The sequence below is a fragment of the Maylandia zebra genome, linkage group LG5, assembly GCF_041146795.1.
Source record: "Maylandia zebra isolate NMK-2024a linkage group LG5, Mzebra_GT3a, whole genome shotgun sequence".
In the NCBI taxonomy this organism is placed as follows: Eukaryota; Metazoa; Chordata; class Actinopteri; order Cichliformes; family Cichlidae; genus Maylandia; species Maylandia zebra.
The window spans coordinates 8538554-8557094 of NC_135171.1; the positions used below are offsets into that span (position 1 = coordinate 8538554).

General features: G+C 43.9%; 1 protein-coding gene across 4 annotated transcripts in view; it reads left to right on the forward strand.

Moving 5' to 3' along the window:
* Positions 1 to 18541, forward strand: part of klhdc8a (kelch domain containing 8A) — a 74575-nt gene that overhangs the window by 48461 nt on the left and 7573 nt on the right. For all 4 annotated transcript variants that reach the window (XM_004559895.2, XM_076883682.1, XM_004559897.4 and 1 more), the window contains 2 exons: positions 6633 to 6797; positions 6876 to 7094. In XM_004559895.2, the coding sequence (XP_004559952.1) occupies positions 6633 to 6797; positions 6876 to 7094 (384 nt within the window). The remainder of the gene's footprint in view (positions 1 to 6632; positions 6798 to 6875; positions 7095 to 18541) is intronic.

An 18541-nucleotide genomic window follows, 5' to 3' on the forward strand; every position in this document is an offset into this window, starting at 1 on the left:
AGAGACACAGGGAGGAACACACACAACATGAGGGAGAACGCGACGCCGAACAGAGGGAGACGCAGACAGAAATACACAGAGGGTTAACGAGGAAAGTGGGAACACACGGGGAACACAGCTGACACAGATAACCATAACGAGACAGGGCGGGGTGAACATAACACTGACAGGAGACGGGCAGAGTCAAACAGGAAGTACACAGAGGTTCAGACAGGAGGAGAGAGCACGGGGAGAACACAGACATAACAGGCTGGGGAAAACGTGGAATAAAACACGAAAGGGGACAAGGGCTCATGAATACATACAGGGGCACACAGGGGGTGAGAGTCACAAAGGGAAAGCACACAGGGAACAACATAACAGGGCAACTCAGGAAACAGAACCTAAACAGGGAACGAAATACAAAAATACAAGAAACTAAGAATACTGGGCCCACATGGCCCAGGACCATGACATCACCCCCCCCCCCCTTAAGGGCTGGCACCAGACAGCCAAAACACAGAAAAAACCAAACGGAAAACAACCCAGGGCGGGCGGCGGGGGCCCAGGACGGAAGGCCAAAACAAAAACTACCACCAGAAGCACAGGGGACAGTCCAGAAATCAGTCCAGCGGGCCAACCCAAAGGGCAGCAGCACCAGAGTCCGAACAGTTCAGGGGGCCGACTGTGCGGACGGCAACGGCGGCGACACGGAGCAGTTCAGGGGGCCGACCGCGCGGAAGGCAGCGGCGGCGGCGAAGGAGACGACGGAGCAGTTCAGGAGGCCGGCCGCGCGGAAGGCAGCGGCGGCGGCGAAGGAGACGACGGAGCAGTTCAGGAGGGGCGAAGGAGACGGAGCAGTTCAGGAGGCCGGCCGCGCGGAAGGCAGCGGCGGCGGCGAAGGAGATGACGGAGCAGTTCAGGAGGCCGGCCGCGCGGAAGGCAGCGGCGGCTCTCCAGTGTTAGGCGTGCTGGCCATGGCCCGGTGGGCACAGGACCAGTCGAGGCAGGACCAGACGAGGACGAAGACTCTGAGGCTGCAGCAGGCGAAGCACAGGCTGGAGCTGCAGCAGGCGAAGCACAGGCTGGAGCTGCAGCAGGCGAAGCACCAGCTGGAGCTGCAGCAGGCGAAGCACAGGCTGGAGCTGCAGCAGGCGAAGCACCGGCTGGAGCTGCAGCAGGCGAGGATGAGGCGGCCGCAGGTGGCGGCTGGACAGGCTCCTCGGGCCCTCCAGCTGACGTGGCGCGAGGCTGAACGGACCCCTCGGACCCTCCAGCGGAGACAGGAGGCTGAACGGGCCCCTCGGACCCTCCAGCGGAGACAGGAGGCTGAACGGGCCACTCGGACCCCCCAGCGGAGACGGGTGGCTGGACGGGCCCCTCGGACCCTCCAGCTAACGTGACGTGAAGCGGTGGTGTCGCCGCAGGGTGCCGGATAGGCACACCTGGGAGTCCAACAGCAGCTGCAGGACAAACAGTTATGTAGGCCCCTGGCTGGACTAGGAGCTGAGGAAACACAGGCTGCTGAGGCACAAACCCAGAGAGAGAGAAAGCAGGTAGAAAACAGTCTATAGGGCTTAACATCTTGGCACGAAAAACCATGAAGTGAACAGTGGTAGGGACCACCAGTTCTGAGCCAGCAATCATTAGGTTCCCAGAGTCTGCATCAGTCCAAGGTGGCTCACAGGTTACTGGCCCAGTCTCAGTAATCCTAGGAGAGGCCAACATAAGCTGGTTGGACTTGACCGATGGTAGTGTGCGGCTCAGAGGAGCTGGTTCAACCATACGGAAAACAAGAATTGCCACTCGATCCACAAAAACAAGGCTTAGATCATCAGGAGCTAACTCCTGAAAAAACAGTAAATACACAGGTATGGACCTAACCAATGTCACCGTGGTAGCATGACTGTGGTGTGTTGGATGGATGTGTTTGTTGGAACCTGCACCCGCAGTGATCTGTGGCGTCAGAGTGATGACTATATTGAGTGGAGAGACAGATACAGGTAAAACGGTACGTAAACCATTAACTGAAGCAGGTGACACTTCAGGCTGAGAGTGAGTGGTTACACCATTGTTCGAGGCTAAAATCTTATCCAGTGATGAGTTTACAGAGACAGGAGAAAACGGTGTCACATTAACCCTGATCTCAGCCTCCATCTCCTGAGTGGAGGTACTGGTGCTGGAGCAAAACAGTTCAGAATAACCCTGTGTATGACCTTCAGGAAGACAGAATTCATATAGTGACGTTACACAGTCCAGGTTACCATGATCAGCATTTATGTTTTCATCTTGACAGGTTAGAGTGAGTTCATGATCGGCATTCACCGTTTTCAGTTCATTAAACACAAGAGTAGCAGGGAAAACAGGATCACTAGTCATGTTACACTTTAATTCATGATTTGCCAACTCTGCAATATCCTTGCTTACTGTGGCTTCAGAGGGCCCCGGAGGTGAGAAAACACAGTTCTTGAGGTCAGGCTCAGAAACAGATAGCTCAGACTTGGATGGAACCTCAGACATGGTAAAAGACACAAAAGGAAACACCTTCACCCCACTACTCACACGATTACCCTGAGAATCAGTGGAAGCCTCTTTCAGTCTATGTGTAGATTTTGTGGTCCCTGCAGGATTGAGTGAAGCAGTCATGATCGACTGAGAAGGACTGCCTCTAGCCTGTGGCTTGGTGAATAGCTCATTGCTAGCCATATCACCGGCTAAGTCTGTAGTTACTTCACATGCCGTCCGCTCAGAGGAAACTTGGGGTGACAGAACAGGTTCACTCACCTCCGAGCGTCGGGCGATGCGGTGACGACGCGAACGCTGTTTTCTTTTGGCCGTGGGCCCCGTAGACATGGGAGATGGAGGCTCCTGAGGCGTCGCAGCGGCTGAGGAGGCGGTAGTAAGCGGAGTGGCAGGCGGGAGTCCCAGGCAACTCCGGGGTCCCCAAGGGCTAGCCGTGTCCCGCGGAAAACCTCATCGTAGGGGGGAGCGAGCCATGGCTCCCCTCGTAGCTCTTCCTCCAGTTGCGCGCATACGGCGCGCTGCCGCTCCTCGAGGTCGGAATCCGCGCCCCCCACAGCCACCTCGTGTTGCTCAGTGGAGGGCAGAACGGGCCGTGGCGGTGCGCGACAGCGGCGGGAACGCCGTTTCCTCTTAGGGGCAGCAGTGGGCTCAGCCTGGCCTTCCGTGGCGACCGGCTCCTCGCCCTCAGACCACATTCGTGCCAGGCAGGAAGCAGGAGACGAGTAGCCCTATCGCGGCGGCGAGGGTGGGTGGTCGGTCTGTGGTGGGACAGCTGACGAGAGCTCTTCCTCGGTGATAAGCCAGGGCTTCCAACGGAGCTCGTCCTCCCGATACGCCCGTAACACCTGCTGCCGCTCCTCTTCACCGAAGTCGCTGGCCTCTGGCATCTCCGTGCGCCACGCAGTGTAGACAGGCGGTGGCGAAGATGTAGAAGCCGATGAGAAGCGAACAGGCGGCGTAACGGTGGTGAGCCCCATGGTCCCGATCCTGACCGTTTCCGGTTCTTTCTGGGACAGCTGCCCCGGGCGGATGCCCACGGCGGACACAAGAAAGTCCCGGATGTGGGGGCGCAGCGCGCCGAATAGCCACGGGAGCCCGGACACCATCCGCTGAAGACGGACGGCTACGGTCTCCCGGTATTCGCCTCTAGGCAGCGTCGCCCATTCCTCACAGTGGTATTCCACCGTGTAGACCAAGTCTTCCTGGAGGTCCGCGGAGGGGTTGTGAGCTGCTGGGTCCAGTTCGTGGTCGCGTTCTTCTGTCATGATTCGTTGTGTGGCAGGCAGGAGGAGGACCCAAAATGCAAAACTCACAGACACGGGGATGAACTCAAAAAATCACAGCTTTAATGCTGGAGAGGCAGAACGTAGGAAATACAAAACTAAACTGGGAAAACTAAATACAAAGCTCGCCAAGAGACACAGGGAGGAACACACACAACATGAGGGAGAACGCGACGCCGAACAGAGGGAGACGCAGACAGAAATACACAGAGGGTTAACGAGGAAAGTGGGAACACACGGGGAACACAGCTGACACAGATAACCATAACAAGACAGGGCGGGGTGAACATAACACTGACGGGAGACGGGCAGAGTCAAACAGGAAGTACACAGAGGTTCAGACAGGAGGAGAGAGCACGGGGAGAACACAGACATAACAGGCTGGGGAAAACATGGAATAAAACACGAAAGGGGACAAGGGCTCATGAATACATACAGGGGCACACAGGGGGTGAGAGTCACAAAGGGAAAGCACACAGGGAACAACATAACAGGGCAACTCAGGAAACAGAACCTAAACAGGGAACGAAATACAAAAATACAAGAAACTAAGAATACTGGGCCCACATGGCCCAGGACCATGACAGTGTTTGTTTAAGACATTCGTGATAGCTGGAGGGTTTCAGCCCAGCTAATCCCTGGGGACATGAGACTGTTCCTTCAGAGTGTACACAGAGGGAGACAGATAACCATTCACACTCACATTGACACCTCCAGAAACTCTGCAGACTACTCAAATCTGACTCCGGTAGCACGTGGGTACAGTTTTATTACCCACAGGCTGGACACCACAGTAATTAGAACTTTTGCTTAACAGCAAAGCCGGCTGGGGCTTCACAGTTTGCATGAGTTCTCTGCGGGTACTCTGGCTTCCTCGCACATGCATGTCCAAAGATATGCACGTTAGGTTAACTGGCAATTTTAAGTCGACTGCAGGTCTGAATGAATATCATCAGTGTTTGGATGATGGATGTCCAGAGGCTCAGCTCAGGACAAATACGCTCTCCCTGAAACATACAATGAAACACAAACCCGTGAGAAACATCACTCACGTGCGGCTGTCTGATCACAGCTGTTTCACAGAAAATATGAATGCATTAGCATGTGGGCAAAAAATTAATCATGTTAAGTGAAACAAAGAAAGATACAGTTATATTTTTGAAACAATGGCTAAAATAACCACTCAACGTTCCATTTAAGACAAATTTAACCCAATTTTAGCCTTTGTAATGTGCACTGGTCATCATCAGCCAATCAAGGAAACATATCAAAGTTGCTAAGTGCATGAATGGGAATCAGTCACAGTTTGGTGAAGTTATCTTTTGAATAGGTTTTGGCTGGAGGTGATTGTTTTATGGCTGTATTGGGTTATATATGGTCTAAACTGATGTCTAATGTAGGCCGTTATTTATAGCGTTATTCAGACTAAACAACCCAGTTTTCAATGAGTAATTTGGGGTAAATAAAGGACAGAAAAACTATTTCCATCAATGTGTGGTGCTTGCTTGGTATTATTCCTGGTGTTGAGTGAGTCACACATATGCCAGGTCCATATGTATGATTGCCACCCTGAGCTCAGTTATACAATAGCTATCTGTCACCTTGTTAATCTCCCAATTGTCACGTTATCTATTGTCATCAGTGGAGAATAACTTTAGTCAAAATTAAAACCATACATTTTCTGTGCCCATGTGTAGTTCAAACTCTGAAATTTCATAGGAAATAAAAGAGTTATGGCTAATTTTATGTGCCTAAAAATGAGAGCAATAAAAACAAACAAGATGCATCCATCAAGAATTAACTGTGCAAAGTGTGAAGAAGATAATCAGAGTAGCTGCTCTCCAGTGTGAACTTCAGAACAACACTTGGGTGCACTTTAATTTTTACCAAAAAGTCGGCTCTGTTTTGCTGTCTGAAGTCATTGGAGCGATATTTGGGGGCTCTGATTTATTCCTACATTTTGCAGCTAGTATGACCGGTCTTCTCAGGGAGCTTCTCTATGACTCCGGTGCATCTGTCAGTGTCCGAGGGAACGCAGATAGATGCTGTATACACATAGACTTATTGGCTGTGTATGGGCTCCATTGTGCTCCCTCTATCTCCCTGACCACTTTTCGATCCTCTGCCCTTTGCTCGCACTTTCATCCCCCAGCTCATCCCGAGCAGCTGAAAAAGAGACAGATCGTCTGACAAAATAATCAATAATAGCAAATTAAAACAAATCTGGTATTTCTGAATGGAGCGTCAGCCACCACATTGACTAAATGATGCCATTTTTATTGACGTTTGTGGGATCGTTATTTTCTGGATATTTAATAATGAACTTGTGGTAATGAGACATTCTTTTCCCCAAATGAATATAAAGTGTTTTTGCAAACTTTCTTCCCCTCTTGTCACTAATGCAGATGCATTGAGGTTAGAATCTGAAGTCAAGTGGCTTTGTAAAGAAACACTTGACTAAAGTAAACACACAATAAAAATGCAGATTGCTTCCCTGCAGCTCTTTTCCTCTTCATTTTGACGATTAATGCTGCTTTTCTCACGCTTCGACACTCGCCTTCGCTTTCGATTCTTATGCTTGGGGTGTCATGCCAAAGTGCCAGACGTGGACTCTTGCATTTTTATTCTACTGCTGTACTTTCTGTCCTTCGTCTGTCAGATTTTCTTGCCTTGTCACAAGCTAACTTCTCATCCGTGTCTGCCTGTGGATGAGCAGATTTTTTAGCACTTCATGAAGTGCCCACAACTTGTTTCCATCAGCTAGGATGCGGTGGAGAAGTGTAGCTCCACTTTTGTAATCATCGTGATATAATGTCTGAAATGTCCTGTCTCTGTGCATGTGTCTAGATGGCCGTGCTCTGGCTCTTGGGGGAATGTGTGCAGACCTGCTTCCCCGTAGTATCCTGCAGCAGTATGACCTTCGAAAGGACGTGTGGGCGCTACTTCCTTCCATGCCGACCCCACGCTACGATGCTAACACACATCTGCTTGGCAATAAGCTCTATGTGGCAGGTACTAACACACGAGCACAGCTATTATGTCTGCACTTTATTTGTCACTCTAGTAGACAACTTTTTTTTTACCCTTAAGGTGGCCGTCAGTGTAAGCGACCGTTAAAGGCCTTTGAGGTGTACGACACAGAGACGCGATCTTGGACTACGCTACCCATGATGCCATGCAAACGTTCCTATGGGGGTGTGATATGGGACCCAGCTGGCAGGCTGTGCCTGTTAGGAGGACTGCGGCAGGGCGGGGGACACCAAAGCTCCAAGTTCACCAAGAACGTCAATATTTTTGACACCAACCAAGGTACAGCGCTTAATGATTTTAACCTGTATGCTAGTTTTTAATTTGTTTTTCACATGTAGTAAAAGTAGAAAGAATTCTTGCCATATGCATATCAGGATTCATTGCATATCAGGACAGATAATCGTATTAGAACTGCACATCCAGAACACACCAGCTCAAGTTTGAATCTTTCACTAAACTTAAGCGGGGCTCAACTTCAGAGCTGAACAGAGAGCAAAACATGAAACAGATCTGAGGCGTTCAAAGGCAAGTATGCGTCATACTCTTTTACATGCAGCTCTGTATCCAAAACTTATCAGGTTGTGAAAGAATAATTCAACATTCTGCAAATTATACATATTTGCTTTCCTTCTGAGAGCCTGATGAAAAGTTCAGTGTTGAAATAGCAATTCCAATCTGTCCTCAAGTCCCTTCATTGCCTCCGTTATCATTTCCCTTATGCGTGCATAGAATGGATAAAAGAATTTTCTAACCTAAAAACATTTGACAGCTAAATGTGTGAAATCTCACGTTTGATTGAACCTAATGTCAAAATGACTATGACTGGGGGAAATATTTCTTAACGAACAACATTATATCAGAAATCTGTTAACTCCAGCTTGACAGCAAGACTCCTGCATGCAGTCACTGTGTCAAGCTAATGTTTGCCAAGAAATACTTCCAGCATGCTACTTCCTATAGTCATGTTTAAACCAATATGTTGTCATTCCAGAGCATCATTTACTACTGTTCTGTCAGCTGCATCTGGTGTCTCAGACAGACACACACACACACACACACACACACACACACACAGTAGGATTGGGCGATATGCACTATAGTCCAGTCATCCTGCTTTTTTGACTGACTGATAGAATTGCCACCAGGGCTCCAGAGGTTAATGTACGCCCACCAGGGTAGTGCTATCAACCCTCCATACTGCACACAATTGGGCTCAAAAGCTAAAAGACTCAGTAGTGTGCAGGTGAAGGAGCAACACACAAAAAATGAATGATTTAGCTTAACTGTAATTAGTTAGCATAAGTGGATGAATCTCAGCTGAACAGTTGAAACAGTGTTAAGTCACACATTTTCGGTCTTTACCCTTTTAGCTCACACCAGCAGTTCTACTAACTCATCCAGTCTTTTTGTGTGTGTTTAAAGTATCTCCTGTTTATCTGCTCCACTCTTTACTGTCCTCCCCACATACAGCAGAGATTTTCGCTGTCAAAAACACTCAGCAGGAAAAAAGTGAAGAAGAAATAAACAAGATCATCACATAATACTGTAATTTAAATAACCTCCTCTTTTCTATCACTTGATGATAGAAAATGTTCACATCATTCTATTATTTAATGACACACACACTCGTTTTCATGTCTTAGTGAGGACAAAGAATTGACAAAACGCTTTCCTCAGCTCTATAGCCTAACCCTAACCACCAGAAATGAATGCTTAACCCTAACCTATTTGTAACCTAACCCTAAAACCATATTTTAGGCCTCAAAAATGCCTTCAAATTCATGAGAACTGGCATTTGATCCCCACAGTGACTGTTGGGCCCCCTAAGTATAGTGCCATTCCAATTTCTGGTTCTAAAAAAGACCCAAACACACACACACGCACACACACACACACACACACACACACACGCACACACAGACTTACATCAATTTCAAGTCACGTAAAAGTCCAGGCAGGAGCGTGAAATAACACATTTTTCCTTCATAAACTTTTATTGCACTCAAACTATTTGAATTTCAGCACCATGGACAGCTCTAAAACACAACTGTTTGTAATGGTGAACCTACACAAATTCGGCTGCATGCACATGCAGGATATAGATCATATGTACACACACACACACACACACACACACACACACACACACAAGACTACTCCATGTAATCTGCAAATCCATTTGGGTTTTGATTAGTTTCTTTTGTTAGCTTAACAAATTGTTGTTGTTCTATTAAAACACAAAGTATAGAAATAAAGTTCTGTCAATCAGGCATTTTTGCTTTGTTTTATCCCAACGCTATAATTTATTCCGTCAGTCACTCTGACTGCCAAACTGTCACCAGACTTATATATATCGCACACAAAAGTAACATCAGTCTGTGAATGTCAGCGACCTGAGGAGAGTATCTGCTGGACTTTTGAACAGAGCCTCTTGGAAAATATGAACGTATCATAATTCATATTTTTGACCACACTCGTCTCCATTTACATGACCCTGCGTGCACTCTCATCTTCACACTGTCATTTCTTGCATTCTGTGATTATTGATGGCTTGTGTTTTTAAACATGAAGGCATAAAACAATGATTTCATTGCACTGCTAATGTACTTATATAAAATGTGAAATCGAAATTTAAACGCATGCAGTAATGCCTGCATGCTCTGGTTCAAAAATACTGCGCTGTGAAAGGGACACTTCAAATCCAACAACGAGTACATGTCCAGCTAATAGATCCAACCTGCAGTATTTATTTATTTATTTATTTAGTTATAGGTGGAAAAACTCCACAGCTGATCCTTTTATATACAGTTTCTATATAATTTCTTTGGATTTTTTCTTAACTCTCCTTTCGTGCTCTGCACATCTCTCAAAAGTTGCTGCAGTGATTTTAATGCCCAAACCAACTTTTACAGACAGGTAAGAGAGTGCAGACCGTCATTAGCGTTACAGCGGATTCCTTTGTCACGCGTTAGGTGATCGCTCAAACATCTCTCCCCACAGAAGGACAACGACCTCCAGACCAAATAACCCTCTCTGTGCCAGCCGTGATTTTAACACATGTAAGCGGTATTCCAGGAATCACTGACAGAAAGTTACATCGTTTTCAATGTATGTTCACAAACTTTTTATACAAACTTTAAATGAGGGATTGTTGCTTTTCTTATTATACTGCTTGTTGTTCAGCTGCCGCTCTTCATTGGCACTGGAATTATTGGCACCTCTTAATGCTCAAATAGCCTTCTACAGACAAGCAGCAAGACCCGTCTCTGCCTGTCTGTGAAACTTTCTTAGTGAATGCCATTGATGTGTTTTGTCCGTTAATAAAATTAATCACAAAAGATTTTCGATTTTTACATTATTGTTTTTAAAAGTATACAGTCCAGAATATGTACTAAAACTGTGGTAATACATCTGCAAACTTTGTGACATCATTTTGAATTTCTAACAGAGTGTAACTTAAAAATATATAGAAGTAATTTTTACTTGGTGCAATGATCTGACAAACCAGAACATGCCTGGTTAGTTTATTTAGGTCACTCAGTCAGAGAAACCTTTTTTAGCGCACAGCTGAAAAGAATATCATTCTTTTTCTTTTATCTTGTGGTAACTGTGAGAGCATGTAATCTCCTCCTTGAAAGAAATTGACGGTTTCAGCTGAAACAACAAAAACTGAATATCAGGAAAACCATAAATTTATAGAATTCACATAGTATGGATGGCATTTTTTGGTAGTCTTCTAATGTCCCGTTTTCGCAAAGGCTGCCGAGTGTCACGGCTGCCGAGGCGAGCCGTGTGGAATAAATGAGGATCCAGTCGCAGGCAGTCGTAGAGGAGTGAAGGTGATTTATTGAACACAAAAGAATGTGGACAAACAGCAAACGGGGCTCGAACTAAACTAAACTGGGAAACAACTAAACTACAGAGCACAAACCTGAATGAAAACGAGCAGAGGAGGATGATGATGATGAACAACAGGGAGAAGACACGGTGGATACACAGACTGACACTGAGTAATACAGACGAACCGGCAACAGGCAGGAGAACACACAGGGCTTAAATACACACACCAGTAATCAGGGGATGAGAGACAGGAGGGCAACACAGCTGGGAGGAATCTGGGCTGACGGGACAGGGGAAACGTAAACTGATCACACTCACATACGACACGGACCTTCACAATAAAACAGGAAACTCAGACACATGGAACCAGACAAGACATTGAACTAAACAGACAGATTCACAAACAGATGGGGTGACCCCATAGACAGAGACACAGACTCAAAGGCAGACCAAATATAACACACAGAACTCAAACAATAATAATCATCATCATCATCATAAACTAGAAAATGATAACTAAAAGCGCTGGGTCACCGACCCAGGACCATGACAGGTTGTTTCTATTTGCTCAATCAAACTCTGCCCAAAAAGCTGTCCTACGCATATCTATCACAATAACGCTGGTTGAATACACTTTAATTTGTATGGTTGGTTAAAACAGAGCTTGAAAAAAACATTCCCCTCTAAGATACAAGAACGGGACTGAAAATCCTTTACAAAGCAGCCAGTGTCCAAAGAAACACCTTCATAAAGCCTGTCTCAGAATTAATTAACCTCTACGTCTGCACATCTGTGTATTTAATTTTCTTTTAAATTGCATCTATTTATTAGATTATATTGAAATGGATGATTGAAGAACTGTTTACTGGAAATAGTTTTGATGATCTGCAAATGATGATGCCCAAATTGACTGTGAAGTTTTATCCATTTATTTTACATTTTCAAAACTTGAATCAAAGTTTTTATATTTTAATCGGTGAAGAGGTTTACAACAAAACCTAGCAAAAGAATATGAAATTCAATTCAGTTTTATTTATATCGCTCCAAATCAAAACAGTGGCCTTAATGCGCTTTATATATATATTAGGTAAAGACTCTAGAATTATACTGAGTAAACCATCTATAGCTAACTTTTCTAGTCTGCAACTGAGTGAAACGACGTATTTAAAGTGGAAAGTAGATAAGAGGACAGACTCCCAGTGGCTGACTGCTAGCTGACAACTAACAGTCAGGCGGTATCTGTCTATTAAAGTAATTCATTACACTACTCACTTATTTCCACATTGCACTCTCATATAATGAAGAGTTAATAATATAAACCCAATGCTACAGTCCCAAACGCTAACACAAATCCCTATCCTAATGAGGACACATAGGATATTTTATAGTGTCTACAGAAAACCAGTGAAAGCCGTTGAAGGCAGAACACACAGACTTTGAAGGTTCCGGCTCCTAGGCTCAATTTAGTATTCGCTCAGCTTTAACATTCTTCTGGGATCTTTGTTAGCTTTGTGTTATCATGCTGTTTGTCCTCCCTGCACACAAACTGAAATCAGCTGATTGCAGCTAATTTCTGGAGGACCTCTGTGTCACAATTAAAATAATGGTAGCTGTAATGTAATTCAGTTACTTCGATACAGTAACTTGTTACATTACTGCATTACTGAAAAATGTAATGCATTCAAACATTACCTTCCATCCATCCTTCTACTCTCATTTCCTGTCTTTATTTTGCTTTTCAAAAAAGAAAAGAAATGCTAATTCCTACAGAGCACAATGAAGACTGGAGGACTGAGCACCGCTTGACTTCAGCTTGATACGTGAGGGATGTTTTCATAGCACTCAGAGGTTTCATCAAGTCTTCTACCTAAAAATAAAAGTCATTATCTCGTTTTTGCAATTGCGTCCCTCTTCAATTAGACCCTGCTCTCTTACAAAGCAGTGATTAACATCAACCTCACCGTGCAGATAGCTGGTTTCTTTCCTTGCTTAATTCTGTGCACACTCCATGTCCCTAAACACAGTGACATGACTTATCCCTCTATCCAGCAAAGGCACCCCAGAGTAACAGGTGAACAAATTGAGAAGAGACCGGAAGGAGAAAAGGGAGAAGAAAAATCAATAAGTCATTTTAGACAGCTGGAAAAGTGGTCACACTTTGGGATCGGTCGAATGAAAGCCAAATAAAGCAGAACATGGGCGTGATAATGTTAATGTATGATAATGGGGAGAAAGTTTGCCTTATGTGTGACAGAAGAGGAAAGATGAAAATAAAATAACTTCCAACACACACAAACGCTTGATACTGATCCAGGCAGACATGCGTGCACGCACACACACACACACACACGAACACACACACAGCCATACCCCGTTTCTCCAATCTAATTTTGGTGGAGATGAGATGGGAGATGAGCTGCTGAGGGAGGGTTGGGGATGAGAAGCACTTTAAATTACAAGATCCAGAAACAGATTGCTTTATCATCCATCTGCAGCAGTATCTCTCCACACATACACACACACCATGCAATCTGCTGTCACACAGTGATATTGTATTACTGTTCCATTTCATATTGCCAGTATTAAGACACACGCCTGTTAGCGAATGTCGCAATGTGGGCAAGACGCAACAAGTACAAAGGAAATGCAAAGAACGAAGCTGTGGCAAGAAAACTGCCTGAAAATGACACATTTTTGTTTTAGAAAAAATATTTAAGGTGTCAGTTCTCCCAAATTCCACCCATGCATTCTCTTATGCTTATCCTTTTCAGTCGCGGGGGTGGCTGGAGCCTATCCCAGCTGTCTTGGGGCGAGAGGGAGGGTACACGCTGGACAGGTCACCAGTCTGAAACATAGACGACCATTCGCACTCACATTCACACCTATGGGCAATTTAGAGTTTCCAATTAACCTATCCCCACTAACTGCATGTCTTTGAACTGTGCGAGGAAGCCGGAGCACCTGGAGAGAATCCATGCAAATATGGGGAGAACATGCAAACTCCACACAAAAAGACCCCGTCCTGATGGTGGAGTTGAACTCAGGACCCTCTTGCTGTGAGGCAACCATGCTGCCTGAGTAATGTTGCACCCAAATTACTCAGGAAATATTTTTCCCACTTTCTTCAAGTGGTAACTCCTGATATGGACAGTTTATTTTTCGAAGTTTAGGTTTTTTCATGTTTTTTTGTTTAGTTTCCAAAGTAGTTGATTTCAGTGTTGTGCACCACACAAAGAAAATTCCGTTCATCTCACTTTAACAGTGTTGTTAAGGGTAAAGGCCCAGGCTCATGTCTTAGAAACTGGACAAAAAGCTGTTTAAATATTTTGCAAGGGTCCTGGAGCTACTGGAGCAATTTCTAATGGAATTCAACTTGAAAAATATCCTCTAACTTAAGTTTATGTAGCATTCTTACAATCCCTGCTTGTGAGGTGATACTTGGCTGCAGAGCTGCTGGTGTTTGAACTTCAGCAGAGATGTGCTGAGGTGAGGTGCAGCTGATGATGGCGAGCTATCGGAGATCGTTTAACAGCAGCTCTGTGAAACAGAATTGTTCAAATAAATGATTTGTGCAAAGATACGCTAAACTAAAGGTGACAAACTCTGAGACTAACTCTTGAGGATGATTGGTTAAACATCCATTCCAAGATGCAATTAAAAATATCCAGATACCTTACAGAAACAAGACAATTTCCCAAAGAATTCCAGTCACCCTCCTGTCATCAGCTGCTAATACGAACCTGGACCCCATTTTGCCTTTAGGGCTCTCTTGCTGTGAGGCAACAGTCTTAACCACTGTGCAACCCAGTGAGGCTAACATGTTTTTTAAAACCTATTAATAAGCAAAACATTTTTACAGTATGTAACAGAATGATGAGCAGATGCCTCTCCAGTACGTTCTTTATACTATAGATGGACCCCAACGTTACAATCTAGAACTGCAGCAGGTTGTGGTAGTGCTTCTCCTGCTGTGCATTCCCACTGAGCTCCAGCATTGGTCCCCTATTAACAGTGGCTCTCCAAAGGAAAAGAATGACTTCAGTCCAACACAAGGAACATTAACAGTACCAACCTGAATCTCATGTCTCCCTACTTTGGACGATGTAGAACTAGCTGGTTAGCAGCAACTGAGCTTTCAAAACAGTTTGTTGCCCGGTGGTAAATCAGTAGTGTTGTTGTGCTGGATGACTCGAGTCATCTTTCTTGTTTTTTTGCTTAATATGACTTTGGTCAAATCCCGAGAGATTTAGCTTTAGAGAAAGAGAGTGAGTGAAAATAAAAGAGAGAGATGAGTGGCGGTGGTTAAGCAAGCTAGAAAGTGAACAGAGAGAGAGAGTGATGTTAACAAAAAAAAAGTGATGAAATTGGAGAACAGAAAAAGAGATGCAGACAGCTGAGATTTAATGTGATTGTTATGTTTTTATAATCCTGCTTGTAAACACAGTTGTCACTACGTCAGTTGACTAATTTGTCTAATCTTTACGGATCTTCACTGCAGTAGAAATGCAGACATACGAGAACCTGAAGGGAAAAAGTTACTTTGGGTGGAAAAACAACATCTGTGGGCTTCTCAGCCTGCATATGAACCATCCAATCAGCTTTTCAGCTTCAGCTTTATTTATATCACATCAGTTGACAACAACTTTGTAAGGTGCCTGTTCACTTGGCAATGGTGGGGAGGAAGAACTCTCATTTAAAAGGAACTGAACCAAGGTCAGGGAGGCTCAGCCATCTGCCATGGGTCAGTTAGAACGGTGAGGAGAGACGGTGGAAGGAGACAGAAAAGAGGGCATAAAAAAACTGAGATTAATATTTCTAGTAGTAGTAGGTGTGGCCTACACCTTTTTCTATGTTTGTTTGATTCCTACTGTCACTTATAAAATGTTATTAAATAATACAGTTTATATAACAACGCTAAAACATTCTGGATGTCTTTGAATTAAAGTAGTTTGCATACTAATTGCAATTTATATTCTGACTACACTCTAGCCTTGTGTGTATAGTATTTTGTATTGAATTTTATTTTATTTTTTGTTTAGTTTAGTTATTTATTTTCATTTATTTGTGTGCGGGGAACTCATAAAGTAAAAATGTCATTGCTAAGCACCACTGCTGTGCGGCATACATGACAATAAACCTCTTGATTCTTCCTAAATTAACCAAATAATAAGTCGAGATTTGTGCTTGAGTCTTCACCAATGGTAAAAGTTTAAATCTTCAGTAAGCACAAAAGCTGTGAGCTACAGATAAACCTCAGCTGGTGTTTCAGTGTGATTGAAAATTTCAAATTCAGTTGCTTTTCTGTTACAAACCTTCAGCTGGAATAATGAATTCTGCTGCTTTTACTGCATCTAACAAAGCAGCACTTTCCTTTGTTCTGCTAAAGCTCGTACAGCTCAGGCAACATGAACAATAACCACAAATGATGCAGTCCCCCCCGAGACCTACTTATAACAAACGAACTCCCATGTTGTGACTGTGATTTATGTCCCGCTTGAGATAATTTAAAAAAACAGAAGGGACTAAAACATAACAAAGCAGATGGAATGAAGCAGAAATGAGAATAGAGCAAAAGTGGACTGGCTTCTTAGACCAGCTTGTAATTATTAGAAATGACAGAACATCATAGTGAGATACATTCTGTCCAAAAGGATCATCTGTGCGGTCAGCAGTCTGTAAGATTTCAAACGTGACATACCCAAGCTATCAAAGAGCGAGAACCAATCACCATCCCTTTCTAGTTTTAATCATGAGGGACAATTACAGAGGAGAGCCACAGACGAAATTACCACCACACAGACTACAAAGCCCAGTCTTCAGAGAATCGCTTCATCTCCTTCATTCCATTGTCTCGCTCTCTCTCTATCTGAAATCCTCTCTCTGTGTTTTCTCTCTCGTTCTCGCCTCTTTATTCTCCTCTGCAGTCTCCCACCAGAGGAGAATAATGCATGCTGGTGTTTTCCCCGCATCCTACAAAGAAAATCTTGGCGTGAAGACTTGTGTAATCCCTCCAAAGCAAATAGGAACGAGGCCTGCAGTTGCAGCTCAGTCTCAAAGGATTGAACCACAAGTCTGTAGAAGGATGTGTTGACACAGCTGTAATTTAAAGACAAAAACCCAGCCTGCAACACTGTAAGCACTCTTTGAAAATCAGCTATTACTGTCTGAATTCTTTCTAGATTGATGCCTGTTTTTATGAATACAAATATAGAAGAAAACATCAAAGACGAGGTTATAGAACTGCCCTTTTGTAATGAAGTCTTTAACAGACGATGTAGTGCAGTGACGAGAGATATTTTTATTCAACCGCTAAAAATAAAAAGCAGACACAGGAAATGCACTGTGCTCTGAAGTGGCTCGTTTTGTAAAGACGATTTACATATCACTACATGAGATTGTTTTGCTGTCATACAGCACTTTTGTTATATAATATTTCAAAATACATCCTACAAAAATGACCCAGTATTACTGGACTAAATTACCATCAATTCCCAAAATAACTAATCTTCTTAAGGTTTAGTTTAATCAAAAGACTCTGTTGCTGCAGCTTAAATGTCGATGATTCAGAGCATACATCCAGAATCTTTCACAATGCAAAAATCAAGCAGTTTTTAGATATTGCTTTGGACAATTTCTGGTGAATCAGGTCAGGTCATTTTCCACAACTGTCCTTTCTCACATGCAGCAAACAGCAGGAAATAATCTGCTTGAGATGTCTTTGCACTGGTAGGGTTGGTACAATACTAGAATATCAAACCCAGTACCAACACTTAAACTACTTGATGCCATTTTGACACCACGGGGGAAGAATGTTTTTTCTTAATACAAAGATAAAAATAGTACTAGTCTGGATGTTATATGGCATTTTTCTACTTTCGTGGAGGACTCAAAGCACTTTTTACACCATGCCTCGTTCACCCATTCATACAAGCACTTTTTTTTATGCCTAAGTGTTGTCGATCTAACGTTCACACTTCAATGATCGAAGAGCAACTTTGGGTTAGTTTCTTGGCTGAGGATTCTCTGGCATGCTGCCACAGAGCAGCCAGGAATCAAACCACCAACTTTCCAATCACTGGATGACCTGCTCGACCTCCTGAATACAGCCAAACCACCAATAACAACAATGTCAGTCACAGGACTGTACTTAAGTTGTCTGACATAGTGCCAAAAAATACAGTAACATAAGTACAGCCCAAAAGAATAAAATAAAATAACAACAAATTGAAAACAATATTGTGAGGTTGTCAGAGGTTGTCCCGCGCTCGTCATGTCTCATTGCTGATCAAATAGAGTTGGTAAGGCTGTCGTTAGTGGCTGGGAGAGTTTTTCCTGCCTCAGTCACACTGTAGACACATATAACTGTATTATCCTGTTTAATGAACACCGTCTATTAATCGTACTACTTTAATAATAATAGATTGCTATTGTGACTGTCAGTAATTGCTGGCTACTGTTTATGTGTTTGTATGTCAGCTGGAGGAGGCAGAGGCGCCACTCTTGATATCAATACTGTTGCAAATAAGTATTTAATCCAGTAGCTGTTTTTAGTCGTGATGAGTACCTGAGTATCAATGGTTTCAGCAAGAAAGCTCAGTCAGACTATTGAAATTTGCACTGACTTTGTACTGTAGAGCTGGAACACTAAAGCTCCATTAACATCTGATCCAAGTCTGTTGGACATTAGTGTTATGAAATGACTCACATACAGCCTTAAAGCTGTGATTGTGTGTGAATATTTTTTAACAAGCAATTTGATAATAAGCGACATAAAGAAGCTAAAGCTTATCTGCTTATTATGCATCACATTATTCAACATTACAACCATGTTTTGGTGGTCTAACCTGATTCCTAACTATAAATAACTTCTGGGTTTTTTTGAATTG